Source organism: Myxocyprinus asiaticus, chromosome 6 (genome assembly GCF_019703515.2).
Source record: "Myxocyprinus asiaticus isolate MX2 ecotype Aquarium Trade chromosome 6, UBuf_Myxa_2, whole genome shotgun sequence".
Taxonomy (NCBI): Eukaryota; Metazoa; Chordata; class Actinopteri; order Cypriniformes; family Catostomidae; genus Myxocyprinus; species Myxocyprinus asiaticus.
Genome location: NC_059349.1, coordinates 55,340,794 through 55,356,781, shown reverse-complemented (window position 1 = coordinate 55,356,781; position 15,988 = coordinate 55,340,794). Strand labels below are relative to the sequence as shown.

General features: G+C 38.8%; 2 protein-coding genes across 4 annotated transcripts in view; one reads left to right on the top strand and one right to left on the bottom strand.

Annotated features, from left to right (window-relative positions):
* Window positions 1–15,988, bottom strand: part of LOC127443011 (receptor-type tyrosine-protein phosphatase mu-like) — a 384,365-nt gene that overhangs the window by 226,672 nt on the left and 141,705 nt on the right. For all 3 annotated transcript variants that reach the window (XM_051701475.1, XM_051701476.1, XM_051701477.1), the window contains exons 4-6: window positions 13,035–13,113; window positions 6,179–6,294; window positions 3,288–3,462 (exon numbers count right to left, since the gene is read on the bottom strand). In XM_051701475.1, the coding sequence (XP_051557435.1) occupies window positions 3,288–3,462; window positions 6,179–6,294; window positions 13,035–13,113 (370 nt within the window). The remainder of the gene's footprint in view (window positions 1–3,287; window positions 3,463–6,178; window positions 6,295–13,034; window positions 13,114–15,988) is intronic.
* LOC127443052 (yjeF N-terminal domain-containing 3-like) overlaps window positions 1–15,988 on the top strand; it is a 479,510-nt gene that overhangs the window by 406,240 nt on the left and 57,282 nt on the right. The gene's annotated exons all lie outside the window — the stretch shown is intronic.

The window sequence follows — 15,988 nt, the reverse complement described above, 5'->3', positions numbered from 1 at the left end:
AAATTTGACACAATATATACTTATTTCCCTGTCAAAATGCATTTATTTCCATCTTAGGATAGAACAAAAAACAATATGTAACAATATAATGCTTTATTAAAATTTTATTTAAAAAGCCTTCCACAGTAAAGATAGAAATGCACTAAAATAGCACTAATTCAAGTAACATTAAATGTTTACCAAAGTCTAACTGTGAGTTTGACTAATTAAAAGAACTAGTCTCACCATAGGTTGCATATTCATTGCAATGGGCATTAAATCTCTTAAACTCTCATCCCCCACAATATTAATCAGCCAGTAAACTGTGGCTATCCACTTTCCTACAGCAATTGTGAAGCTGTATAATTCAAATTTAAACAAACCCACATAAGGCTTTTAATCTGCTTTAAGTTAGTCTCTCTCACTGCATCTGAATATCCATACTTCCATACTATATACACCAATGAGCCAAAATATTATGACCACTCAGAGGTGAAGCGAATAACATTGATCGTATCCTAACAAGGCCACATGTCAAGGTCTGGGTAGATAAGATGGTAAGCTAACAATCAGTTCTCATATTCAACGTGTTGAATGCAGGAGAAATGGGCAGGAGTTAAGACCTTAATGACTTTAACAAGGGCCAAACTGTTATTGCCAGGCGACTGGGTCAGAGCATCTCTGAAACGTCAAGGCTTGTGAGGTGCTGACAGTGGTCCGAGGAGGGACAAACCATAAACTGTCGACAGGGTGTTGGCCGCTCAAGGCTCATTGATGCATGAGGGGAATGAAGGGTATCCCGTCTGGTCTGAACTGACAGTAGGTCTACTGTGGCACAAGTCACAGAAAATTGTAATGATGGTTATGGGAGGAATGTGTCACAACACAGAGTGCATCGCACCCTGCTGCATATACAGACCGGTCAGAGTGCCCATGATTACCCCTGTCCACCATTGAAAGTGCCAACAATGGGCATGCAAGCATCGAAACTGGACCTTGGAGCAGTGGAAGAAGGTCACCTGGTCCGATGAGTCCCATTTTCTTTTACATCATGTGGACGGCCGTGGACGTGTGTGCCGTTTACCTAGGGAAGTGATGGCACATGGATGCACTATGGAAAGATGACATCCCAGTGGAGGGAGTGTGATGCTCTGGACAATGTTCTGCTGGGAAACCCTGGGTCTGGCCATTCATGTGGACATCAGTTTGAAACGTGCCATCTACCTAAACATCATTGCAGACCAGGTACACCCCTTCATGGCAGTGGTATTCCCTGATGGCAGTGGCCTCTTTCAGCAGGATAATGTGCCCTGCCACACTGCACACATTGTTTGGGAATAGTTTGAGGCACATGATGAAAAGTTAAAGGTGTTGCCTTGGCCACCAAATTCCCCAGATCTCAATCTGATTGAGCAATTGTGGGATGTGCTGAACCAAAAAGTCCGATCCACTGCGGCTCCACCTCGCAACTTACAGGACTTGAAGGATCTGCTGCTAATGTCTTGGAGCCAGAAACCACAGGACACCTTCAGGGGTCTTGTAGAGACCATGCCTCGGCGGGTCGGTACTGTTTCTGTGGCACGCGGAGGACCAACAGCATATTAGTCATAATGTTTGGCTCATCAGTGTAGTATGCTAAAAACAGTATGCCAATGGAAAAGTATGTCCAAATCCTCAGTTTTCATAAAGCAGTAAGCGAGAAATACCCGGATGATCTACTATTTATGACGAGATTTTGAAGTGTGGATCGACTGGACACTTAACGATCCCATAATCCCTCAGGAGCTGAGGAAACTACGTTCAAAACACTGGATTTAAAGGAACGGTGTTGAACCGCAAGTCGGACGGCTTTTCTCAACTGTAAGTGATATATACTAAGATAATTGTTCCTTGTGCTTAAATGGTGCTTGTTTTTATTGTGTGTTTTTTTCTCCCCAATTTGGAATGCTCAATTCCCAATGCACTCTAAGTCCTCGTGGTGGCGTAGTAACTCGCCTCAATCCGGGTGGCAGTGGACGAATCTCAGTTGCCTCCGCATCTGAGACCGTCAATCCGCGCATCTTATCACGTGGCTTGTTGAGCGCATTACCATGAAGACATAGCGCGTGTGGAGGCTTCACGCTATTCCCCGCGGCATCCACGCACAACTCACCACGCGCCCCACCGAGAGCGAGAACCACATTATAGTGACCACGAGGAGGTTACCCCATGTGACTCTACCCTCCCTAGCAACCAGGCCAATTTGGTTGCTTAGGAAACCTGGCTGGAGTCACTCAGCACGCCCTGGATTCGAACTCGCGACTCCAGGTATGGTAGTCAGTGTCTTTAATCGCTGAGATACCCAGGCCCCCATAAATGGTGCTTGATTAACAAATCCAGAGTAGATAGTTTTCGCGGTTGTTGTTCTTACGTCGTATATTCAGGTCATGGGTCAATACCCACGTCCCCAGATGGAGTATATCCGAAATCTATTTATACTACTTGCATGCATGCCGGCAGATAAGTGCGTCCTTCTTTAAATACAGTTCACACTGTGACAGTACACGGTTTCGGACGCAGGCTCTCTCTCTCTGACTATGTAGCTAGCTGGCTGTATGTCTTACTGCAACGTCTGAATATTTATTGAATTTCAAAATGATAACACTAGTTTACTTCCAGACAAGGCATGCCAAGCCAACATCAAAGTTTGTCTTAACTTTACCTATCTAGTTTTTAAGGTTCCAGCACTGGTTCTAGTGAACTAAAAAATTAATTAGCACACAATCAGATTTATTAGCAAACAGAAAAGAATGGTCAAACTTGTTTTACTATTTACTACATTCTGTATTACTACTTTTATTATGTAATACTACAATTTACAACTGAATCAATTTACACTGTTTAAGCTCATCCTCTAGAAATCCAGCAACCAGATGCCCAAAAAAAGAATAATATCTTTGTTTTTATTGATCGCATCGGTTCCTCCCACTCTATTTTTTACAAGCAGGCTGAGATGCGCAACTCTTGAGTGCGAACAGCACGCAGAATTACCGCGACCCTGACAACACGTCCATGGCAACACACTAAAGTTCGAGCGCTCAAGATTTGGCAATAGCAAAGCAGACATTAGACTCACTGTGCACGTTATTTGTTGCAATGCTCTTCGTAGCCTGAAATGACACATATCGCACATGTGCGAACAGGTTCATATTTGTGGTTGCAGATAATAACTGTTGCACTGTACAGTCTTGCCCATTCACCTGTGATTTAGATTTTGTTTTACAAGCATCAGTGTGTAAGTTTGTGATGTTTAAAGTGTGTTGACTCACGTTTGATCGTCAGTTCTCCGTAGTTTGACACTCCCACACCCCAATTGGAATGAACGATACACCTGTAGCGTCCAGAGTCCTGTTTGGTCGTATTCACCACATCAAACATGCCGATGAAACGCTGGTTATTCCATGGTTTAGTCGCCTTCATAGGGGCTTCACGACCACTGATTCCCTGCACACAAAATCAGAATTTGTGGTGAAAATGTGCTTAATTGTCATGAAAATGATGTCCTTAATGGTCCTAAAACTGGCTTCATTTTCTTTATGCAAATTACAATACTATCTTTTTCTTCATTCTGGTATTGAGTTGAAATATGACCTGCACACGTTCTTGTCAGGTTTCATAAGCTTCACGCATTCATTATTTGATTGAGTTCATTGCAGCACAAGTGACGCTTTCTTGGCTGGATATCCTCACACACACACACACACAGCTGTCTCCTGGTTCAGCAGGCAGATGGGGCACATTTGTTCGTTAGTGATATTTCTTCATTAGTGTCATCAGGGAATGCTCTTAATGTGCGGATCTCTTTTGTCTGCTAATGAGGACGTGTTTGTTTAAGTGACAAACTCTCAGCTCAGACTAATCACTAAATCCACATTCACACTGCAGATAAATCCAGTGTTAAATCTGGTTCAGTTATTTTCAGGAGTGACTCCAAAACTTTGCAATGTGTATGTGGCCTTACAAATGTCTCCTAAAGATTGCGAAAAATTGTTTGCTTGCTTGCTAGTGATTTAATCCTTTAAGCTTGGACGGGCCAGTGAGAAAAAAATATGATTGTCAAAATATTAACTACAGTCTTGACCAACACAAAATAGGTGTTGTTTGAAAGTTTAGAAGCTCTACTTTCCAATGCATGTAGACATTATGACCAAAACTGAACAAGTGCTTTGAAATTTGCAGATCAATCAGAAGTGTTCCATTTGTATCATTTATGAAAAATGTCGCACTGTACATGTTATTGTAATCAGTAAAAACATCAAACTGATCAAATAACATTGTCTCATATGTTCACTCACAGACACAAATATAGCGAGTAATAGCTAAGTATATGTCTTTGACAATTATTTAGGTGTTGCTTATATGCCACGTTTTTGCTTATAACTTCACAAAAAAATAAACGGAACATACAATATAATATAACATTTCTTAGAGGAGGTGATCATCTTTCAAACAAGCCCAAACACAAGGTAATCAGATGTATAGATCATTAGATAATCCACATGAAGCACAATGTTACATATGACCACCAGGAGATGGCGCCAAATACATGACACAGACTCAATGATGACTCAAATGACACAGAATGAAACTCATTCTGTGAAATCTCATTACTAAAATCATGTCTGCATGCTATGCAAACCTTTAGTCATTGTTGTGTTTGCATGTGTAATTAGTTCTTATGTACAATTATTATGTTTGATTTGTTTGGAGATGTTTTTGGACACTAAGATAAATTCTATTTGTAATGTTATAACTTTTTATATTACATTTGACAAGATTGGTAAAAAAAAAAAAATCAGAAGCAGTTTTTTGGAGCCACCTTATTTACACCCAGAGATATATAATGTCAAATCACAAAATTCTTTTGCAGTTTCTTAGGATGAGTCTCAAAACATATCATAATCTATATCATTAATATTATTATTTTTTTATGTTTTCTTTACAATGATACCAAACACTTGACCCTCTTTGTTTTTTGTTTTTTTTTAAGTTGTAAGCCTTTAATTGTGGGTATGCCACTGAAACAGGAAATCTTTAAAAGCACCTACGGAGCTCATCTACAACTTTTGTAGCTTTAAAAAATGTATGTATTATATCTAATAATCATACAGTGAAGACTATACTAGTAATTAAATATATATATATATTTTAGACCAAATATTTTCCTAAAAATTCACATATGAGGACAGCGAGACCAAGTTGTGAAATCTTAAATAATATCAAAGAATAGAAAGTCAAATTTTTTTTTTTTTTTTTTATCAAATGTTTTTGTTTTTATGTTTCCTGGAGTGTTGATTATTCATGTTTTTGAGGTGTTTACAGACATTACAGCTGATTTTCTGTAAAGCTGCTTTGGAACAATGTGTATTGGGAAAACCACAAATAAAAAAACTATCCAAATAAAAATTATTTGACGATTTCACTTATATGTTAAAATGTTTATTTTTAAAAAAAATTTTAACTTTGGGAACAAAATCTCAATGTTATCAATATTTTCCTCATAACTCCATATAAATAATTTTTCTCAATGTGATAAACAGTAAATACACGATTTCTAATGAAAACCCACTTTTAGTTTGGTACCCACTACTGAAAGTTTGTTTTTTAAATCTATTTTTAATAAAAACTCTAACTGATTCAGAACTGAAAGGCTGAATACAACCATTTATTCAAGGATAAAACACAAGCTATAACATCTGATGCAAAAAAGGAACTCCAAGCAGCTTAATTCAACTCACAACATTATAATGATGCTGAACAATCACGCGTCCTCATTGAATGGAAGAGTGTGTGAATCAGCCTTTGGGTTTGATGAGCCGCTCTGCTGCGGGACGCTTGAACAGCTATCGTACAGCTTCAGATGATTTTGAATACAGTGCACAAGTTGTAAGGACTTTTCTGCTGCTTTTATTAAGTGTTTTTTTGTCCTTTCTGGAGCTCGACAGATGTGGTCACTGAACTCGTTGTGTGGGAAAAGCCTCTTCAAAACATCTACTTTTATGTTCAACAGAAGAAAGTCAAGGGGTTTGGAATGACATCAGCTTTGTAAAAGGGGCTAAAGTCTTTGTTAATGCTAAAACTTTGCAGTTTTGTTGGTCCAATGTATCTGCTTCTGTGTTTATGCTTTAAATGACTTTTTGTATGTGTATGTGCATCTCACCTGCAGCCAGAGATTAAAGTTGTCTCTCCACTCTCCGTTGACGGTACAGTGAAATGTTGCCGTCTGGCCGGCGTTCACCTCCACGCCTTTAATATGGAGGAAGTGTGGCGTATCCACTGGAAGGCAAAACGCTCCGTTACTTTATCATCTGCACAATAACAGCAAACACTAAATAAAACACAAGCCCTGAGGATTACAAAGACACCCGACACAAACTGAGACAAAAACAATATCATAAAATATCTCATCTTCTCTCAGTTTCAATAAAAGATGTGCTGCAGTCGCTACACGCCAATAAACACTTTCAGTCAATATAACAGGACTGACGAATCACCAGATGAAAGGTGATAAACAAAAGAGAAACTAAAACAACTAAAGGAAGAATCAGTGTTCATTTTCACCGTTTTTTTATTACAGTCATCATTTTTATCCTTTAAATTAAGTCAATATGTCATCATATCATACTAGTAATTTCAAGTCAATTTTACTGTATTTTTGTGATTAATCTCACATATATAGGATGTGTTTTAGTGAGGTATATAAACCCGTTAGTAAAGTTCATTGTACAGGTGTTCAGAGGGGAAATACACAACATACTATGACTGGATTATTTACATTAATTCTTTCTAGATTTTCCTTTCTTTAGAATAAATAAATAAATATCAGTGTTAGTGCATTGTTAATATCTTGCAGTATTATTTTTTCTCGTCACATTTTCGCCAATAGCATATTTTAATTAAACCATTTGATTATCATCATGATTCGTTTTCCGTCTCATCTTCACTGTCACTAGCAAAATAGAGAAAGCCTTCGTCAACTAACATTTTCGTCAGTAAATTCGTTGACAAGATTTACATTGGGAAGAATAAAAAAAATAAAAAGTGAAAATTGACAAATTCTTCATTTATTAGACCCGAAACATGCTCTACGCAAATACCGTGAATGCAAATGCTTCTAGCTACACAAGCGTGATTTCACGTAGAGTTGCTTTACGAAATGTGTCAGGGTGCAATTCTTAGCGATGCCACAAGGGGCAATCGCTAAGTACAATATATTAGTTACGGTATTCCACTACAGTTACAATTCAAAAAGTATTCTGATTACTAAAGAGATTACTTTTCATTTTATTGTAATTTGTTTCATTTAATATTTAGTCCTTTCAGATGGAAAACATTTATACATATAAATGATGCGATCTGAGGAATGTTTAAACAGCAGTGAAACACCTTCTTATGATGTGTTACATTCATACGAGCAGACAGAGGGCGCTCTAACACTGTTATGAGTGAAAGGGTGGATATGACATCATTTTTGCTTAAATATGCTGCTTAAATATACTGTTTAAAATATTTATCATTGCATATTTTGTACTGTTTTGCATAACATAAAAATAGCGTGCAGCATATACAGTAGTGCAAACTGTGCAGTATTCAGTAAGTACTAGTATATTCTGTTATGAAAAGACAACTAAAGATTTCAATGCAATTCTTACATCAATCTATTAAAGGATTAGTTCACCCAAAAATGTAAATTCAGTCATTGTTTATTCACCCATGTGTTGTTATAATCCTATATGACTTTCTTTCTTTTTCTGAACACAAAGGGAGAAATTGTGAATAAATGTTGTGCTCAGTGATGTCATACAATGGCAGTTTATGGTGACCACCTCTTCAAGCTTCAAAAGAACACAAAAGCATAATTCAGAAGTCTAATAAATTATTCATGAGACTCATGATTGTTATGAAAGCATACAATAAGATTTGATGAGAAACAAACTGAAATCTGATGTATTATTTAGTGAAAATGTTCACTGACCTTTGATCTCGTGTGTGTGTTCATGATAGGACATGAGAGCAACAGTTCACGCAGACCCCTCGCAACATTGGGGCGTTCAAGCGAAAACCTCGTTTTGTTTATCTAAAAACAGGTCATCCATAGTGATAGTGACAACAGAACACAACACAGCTGCACACAAAACAGAGAACAGAACTTACTAAACATGTCTGAAGAGTTTGTAGTTGAAGAATTGATGCATTTCTATGCCCAGCCTTATTTTTTGATCGAAGTATTCGGAAATCAAACAGAAACATAGAGGAGCTACAGGCAGCCACAGTCACACCGTGTCCTAAACTGATGGCAAACGACATGAGATAAAAGGTATATTTTCTATGTTAATCAGAGTTTTTGTCCTAACCAGCTGTGACGAGAGATGGAACATTCTACTGATCGCTTGTTTCTATTTTCTATTGTGAACTGGCACTGGTCCAAAAAATAAGGCTGGGCACAGAAATGCATCAATTCTTGGACTATAAACTCTTCAGACATGTTTAGTCAGTTCTGTTCTCTGTTTTGTGCAGTTGTGTTGTGTTCTGTTGTCACTATCGCTGTTTTTAGATAAAACGAGTTTTCTCTTGAACGCCCCAATGTCGTGAGGGGTCTGCATGAACTGTTGCTCTTGTGTCCTATCATGAACGCACACAGGAGATCAACAGTCAGTGAACATTTATATTATTCACTAAATAATACTTTAGATTTCAGTTTGTTTCTCATCAAATCTTATCGTATGCTTTCATAACAATCATGAGTCTCATGAATAATTTATTAGACTTCTGAATTATACTTTTGTGTTCTTTTGAAGCTTGAAGAGGTGGTCACCATAAACTGTTACTGTATGACATCACTGAGCACAAAATTTATTCACAATTTCTCTCTTTGTGTTCAGAAAAAGAATGAAAGTCATACAGGGTTATAACAACACAGGGGTGAGTAAACAATGACTGAATTTACATTTTTGGGTGAACTATCCCTTTAACAACAAGGGGAAAAAATCAGCTTCTGTATCAAAGGATTTTTCAAGATCTGCATTATTTTATTACTGATATCAATAACACTATCATAACCCCTTTGCTTTCCAGAATGAGGATGAAAAAAAAAATCTATTGTTTTCTTGTTGAATCTATGCTTTGCTAATAATATTCCACTAAACCACAAGCCTTAACTCTATTGATTTAAGTTATGAGCAGAGCTCGGCACGTTCTAATTAGTCTCTACAACAAAGCACACTCATATCTGGGTCAATATGCGTTTAAAACCAAAGGCATCTGAGAGATGAAGCTTCATTTAAATTAAGTTATGAGGTATAATGTTTGACTACACCCCGTCTCCCCGCACCCGCTCGCTGTCTTCTGTGCAAAGTAGTCCGCCACGACCTTGAATTGATCTGCTCAGCGTTCTCCAAAGACACAGCAACACTGCTAATTTAATCACACACGCTCGATTCTTGCGCTCTTCAATATTTCAGCAGCTGTGTTTGAAGTCCGGCCACCTTTATTACCTCTACACGTCAATCTTCTCCACAGCGCATCGGGTGTATCTCTTATTCTTATCACTAAAGTAGCGTTTTATCCACCGTAATGATGCGAGATCACCTGCTGTCATAATGACCCCTCAGAGCGGAGTGTGCCATCTGCTTTCATGAAGACGAAATGAATGTGAACTTTTCAACACAAACATCCATCGAAAATAAAACCCCACACAATCACTAACATTACACACTGTGATATTGACATCTGAGTATCAAACTAGCATAAAGACAGGGAAAGTTTATCTTTCAGACACACAGGTTGTGTTTAGAATCGAATGATAATGTACTGCAAACAAAACAGGAGTCTGATCATTTGCAGTTTAGGCCTATTTAATGTTAATTGTGGTGGCTATAATGGCCCCTTTTATCCTCAGAAATCACAAAAAGTTCCATTTTAATAGAAGGTGTTGATATAAGCGATATTGGCCTTGATAGTACATGGTAACGGATCACAAAGAAAATAAGTGGTATCACTGCTGACAATTAAAAAAAAAACAGTATGTATAACAAGTATGCACTATGCAAAGATAAATGTTTCAATCATTAGTATACTGGGGGCCTGGGTAGCTCAGTGGTAAAATACGCTGGCTACCACCCCTGAAGTTCGCTAGTTCGAATCCCAGGGCGTGCTGAGTGACTCCAGCCAGGTCTCCTAAAGCAACCAAATTGGCCCGGTTGCTAGGGAGGGTAGAGTCACATGGGGTAACCTCCTCGTGGTCGCTATAATGTGGTTTGTTCTCGGTGGGGCGCATGGTGAAATGGGCGTGGTTGCCGCGGTGGATGGCGTGAAGCCTCCACACGCGCTATGTCTCAGTGGCAACGCGCTCAACAAGCCACGTGATAAGATGTGCGGGTTGACGGTCTCAGACGCGGAGGCAACTGGGATTCGTCCTCCGCCACCCGGACTGAAGCGAATCACTATGTGACCACGAGGACTTAGAGCGCACTGGGAATTGGGCATTCCAAATTGGGAGAAAAAGGGGAAAAATCCCCCCCCCCCCCCCCCAAAAAAAAATCATTAGTATACTACATTGTATATACTCACGACTGGCACTTAATGAGTTGAAATGGTGTTTATAAGGCAAGACAAGGAGCCTGTGTAAAAATACTAAATATCTAATATTTCGACTGTTGTGATCATGTAAAGTTGGTAAACCCGTTAACTTATGCAATGGTATGGAAAGCTATCAATAAAGCACTGTTTACATAAAACAAACTCGATAGGAATTACATCAGAATCTCATTAACAGAGGTTCATCTGCCTAGAAAAGTAGTCCCACCTCAAAAGCACAATTGAGACCATTTACAGCTCAAATAATACACACTATGTATGAAAGAATTAATTTAAGAACTAAATAATACAAGCTGGAGATTTCTGCTTTTAAACCCTCCAGTACACTTGCCCTGTTGACTTCCTTTATAAACGCATTACTGTCGAAAATGTTTGTTGATGAAGCGTTTTTTGATTTTGTCAACAATAACGAAAACAAGATGTTTACAAATTACATCTGCACTGACAATAAAGACAATGGATTTTGTACATTTTCGTCAACTAAAATGTTATTTTTGCTGGTTAAAATGATATGGCATTGAGTAAAATTGACTAAAATGTATGAATATGACCTGATGAAATATTAGCTGGGTTTCCATCGAAATGTTTAGCATTTTTTAAGTGCATTTCTAAAAACGTGACTAAAGAAAATACAAATCGTTGCACGCTTCCATCCACTACGTCATGCGCATTATCTTGACGGAGCAGCTGAATGACCTCCTTCCTTCGGGGAGAGTTGTATTAGCAGGATCGGTGCAATTTTACCTCGTTTTATGAAATGCTGCAAGGAGATGCCACAGTGTAATATCTGATATAATGAGGGCTTAAATGGATGCGATGCCCATACGCCGCCAGCCTCCGCATACATGGGAACGCCCGTGCTCAAAACTGTTCTGGCGGATAGTGAGGACTCACTTTAAAGACCAGCTGTGGGTTAAACACTTCCGAATGCCAGGGGCTATACACAAAGAATTGTGTGCCAAGGTCGAATCTTTCGTTGGGCCAGTCACATCAAGCTATCCCACACTTATAAGCCTTATATGAAGGGTCAAAACACGTCATCGCTTTGCGAATAAACTGTTCCATCACCTTAATTCACATTCTAAAGAGCACCTATTATGGTTTTTCAAATATGACCTTTCATGTAGTGTGTTATATAGCTGTTTGTGAATGTAAATAAGTCTGCAAAGCGCACGACAAATGGAGTTATTGACTCCCAAAAGAAAGAACCGATTCTGAACACCTGAAACGAGTCGTTAGTAATTCCAGACTTACTTCCTGTACTAACCTACGTATTTGCTAACAAAAAACCCGCCTCTGGTCTTCATTGGCTGCTTGTGAACAGCTTTGACCCGCCCTCAAACACTACACTAAGCGGTGGACCAATCACAACAGACTGGGATATCTGACCAATCAGAGCAGAGTAGGCTCTCTGAAAGGAGGAGTTTAGAATGAATCCTTTAGAACGGATCACTGAACGAGTCGATTTTGACACTGGGAATAAAAGGTAATGCTGCAATTTAAATTATGAGCAAATTAAAGGGTTTTTTGACCTTGGATGCATGTAAATCTATTGGATGAGACCTTTAAAACAAAATGAGGCATGTTTAAAAACCATAATAGGTGCTCTTTAACTAATGCGAAAATCCACCTCATCCTAGCGCATTATATTTTATGCATATTTTGAGAGTTTATTCGCACAACAAGCATTTCCATTCCATGCGTAATTTAAAAATGCGGATAAAAATTGTTGGATGGAAACCCAGCAACTGATGAAATTTAAAAGACATTTTCGTCAGAAGACAAAAAAAATATGACTGAACAAAAAAAATTGAAAATTAACCGATTACTTTAAACATGTAGGGGTGTAACGATTCACTCGTTTTCTCGATGCATCGATTACTTATCCTGCTGATCTATATGCATCGATCTTGAAATATGATTGAATCGAGAATTGTTAGTGTTGTGAGTCTTTTTGAATGATTGATTAAAAGAACCGGTTCATTTTTGACTACACTGGATGCACTGTCTGTTTTGATTCACTAAAACGAATCGGTTCATAAGAGTCATTTGTTTGTGAATCAACTACACTGGGTGCACTGGATGTTTTTGTGTTCCACCCATGAGGACAAACTCAACAGAAAGACGTGCTTCCTTGCCATTATTTTGTGGTGTGTGGTCTTTTTATCTCACCAACATTCAATTCAGAATGGAAACGGACATTCACAACTTGGGAAAATGAGTTTTCTTTTGCCGTAGGTTCTGCAAGGAACTGCCGCTTCACATGAAGCCTTTGCTTTGACTGTCTTTTTTTATGGCTCGTGCCTGGAAAATGATGGACGATATTGCTATTTCCAGGGTGGCAAAAAAAGGCCAAGGATTGCCGATGAGGTCATCAGGAGCGAGACAGAGACAGACAGAGAGAGTGAGACAGGTCTTACTGCACTGGTGGCCCTGGAGGACGACACCCTTGATGGCCAGTAAGCCGCGCTGGCCTGAGGTCACCACTTCAAAGACGATCTGTGGAGGAGAGAACAGCTCATAAACACAGTGATAAATGAACACACTCTCAAAATGACACACATGGACACCGAGGATCCCCACAGGGCCTGAGGTGAGATTTGAAACAATGGCACGCCGCTGTCGCCATAAAAATGGGAAAAGACGAGAAAAATGGCCACTCACGTTGATCATTAGTGGTCATTAAAACACTATTTGGCTTTGGATATTGGATTGAACTTGTTAAATCAGCAGGTGTGGGCTCTAAGGGTGCGCACAGTGAATCGGATGTCTGTCAGATGGAGGCATTTATAGACGCGGTAAATCAGGGCTCAATCAGCGAGGTGCTGGGGCAGCATGTGCTAAATCTGACGTGGTTTATACAGCCAAACAATTCAACTGGACAGCGAGCCTCGAGGGGTCACGGATAAAGTCTGGATAAATGTACCAGAGGAGAGTGAAGGACTCTGGGATTTATGCGCTTTGCTAAAGGTTTCCATTATGATGCATATGAGCAGATTTAGTGTGTGAGAGATTCCACAGGGGCCTCCTGAGCCCGGTTCTGTTGTAGAGAAGAGCAACCGGGTCACAGTGACCCGCACCAGCTGTGAAACAGATTCAAGTATGATATATTGAAGTTGCTCAAATTAAATGCACAGTAATGTATAACTAATAATTTACAGTCAGCTGGTCGATATCACAAATTATACCCAGATCAGGTGATCAGGACCCCAAGACAAAGCATTATTATCAAAATGACAATTTTCATCTATGGTTTTGGAGCGAAACTACAGGTAAAAAAAATAACCTTAGAAAGGTGTCAGCATCATGATTTTATTTTTAGACAGAGACAGGTAGATCTACTACTAAAATCAGTTGACTTCAGCACCTGTTGTTGCATTATTTGCCAATGGAGTGAGTCCAAAAATGGGAATAAACACGTTTTGTGTGTTGTTTTTCCAAAGTTGGAGTGCTTATAACTCCAGAAGTATTAAAGATATCTTAATACCCTTTTAGTTTCTGGCTCAGAACAAACTTTTCTTTTCGTATTTTCATTGTTAAGGCCCTATATGGTTAAATCCCAGAGATATGCGGCTCTCAATGTGGCTCCATGCGTAAATAGTTTCAGTTGTCGAAAGCCAAATGTGGGTCACGTTATAAAGCTAGTTTTCTTGTCCAACAAAACAAGAGTCTGAGGTACAAATAATGTTGAAACTAGAAATGTACCTTTATTTATTCACATCATTTTGTTATTAAATTTTTTTTTTAATTATTATTATTATTTTTTAAAACAATTCCAAAAATACACTATTATTAAGAATAAGTGGCACACGTGGCTCTCTTAAGTATCTAGTTTTTGGATTTTGGAAAGTACATCTGCAAATTGAGCACTATTCCCTGGCATCCCCAAACCAACAAAAACAGATTCTGATGTTTAACTGGCTGATCTAAGCAGCCAATCAGAGTGACAGGAGAGGAGACATTAAATCATTGAGGCAGTTGGCTCACACAACCACAGATGAGGAGCAGGAATGCCGGACTTCCATTACTCGCTGGGTGCGGCTCTCCAGATACAGCTCATAATATTATATAATCCAAATATACACAGCAGCTGCATGCCAACACTAAAGCGGGCAAAAGATTTTAACCCCTCACATTACACACTGCTGGATGTACTATTAGGAAGGGCCTGGAAACAGAGGAAATGAGGCAAGAAGAGACAAGAAGAGACGAGATGATAGGAGTGGAGAAAAGAAACAAGATGAGAACAGAGAAGAGAAGGGTTGAGAAGAGATGACAAGGGACGAGAAACGTAAAAACAAGATGAGACGAGAACAGAAAAGACAAGGCGAGAAGAGGAGACAAAACAAGACGAGATAAGAATGAGACTAAACAAGACGAAAAGAGAAGAAACAAGATGAGACAAGACGATGAGAAGAAAAGAGAAGAGATGACAACAGAAGAGGTTAGGAGAGATGGGAACAAAAAAGATGAGACAAGAATGAGACAAAACAAGACGAGACAAGAACAAGACGAGAAGAAAAAAGAGGAGACAAAAAGAGAAAAAGAAAAGAGACAAGAAAAGACAAAGGAAGAGACTAGATGAGACAAGACGAGACAAGAAAAGACAAGAAGAGAAGAAACAAGACAAGAAAACAAGTGGAGAAGGAAACAAAAAAGATGAGAAGAGACAAAACAAGAAGAAATAAAACAAGAGACGAGACAACAAAAGACGAGAAGATACAAGAAGAGACGAGATGATAGGAGTGGAGAAAAGAAACAAGATGAGAACAGAGAAGGGTTGACAAGGGACGAGAAATGTAAAACAAGAAGAGACTAGAACAGAAAAGATGAGGCGAGGAGACAAAACAAGATGAGACGAGAAGAAATAAGACGAGATAAGGAGATGAGAAGAAGAGAAGAGATGACAACAGAAGATACCAGAACAGAAAAGATGAGAAAAGAAGAGACAATACAAGATGATAAGAGACAAGAAGAAACAAGACGACAAGAAAAGAGATGAGAACAGAAGAGCGAAGACAAGAAGAAGAGACTAGATGAGATCAGAAGAGACGAAAACAGAAAAGCAGAGATGAGAAGCATAGACAAAAGACAAGATGAGAAGAAATAAGACGAGATCAGGAGATGAGAAGAAAAGAGATGACAACAGAAGAGACTAGAAGAGGTGAGAACAAAAAAGATGAGACATATAGAAAAGAGACAAAACAAGACATGATGAGACAAGATGAAATCAGAAGAGACAAGATGAGGACTGGAGAAAAGAAACAAGATGAGAACAGAAGAGAAGAGATGAGAAGAGATGACAAGAATGAGAAAAGTAAAAACAAGAAGAGACGAGATGAAAACAGAAAAGACGAGGTGAGAAGAGAAGATA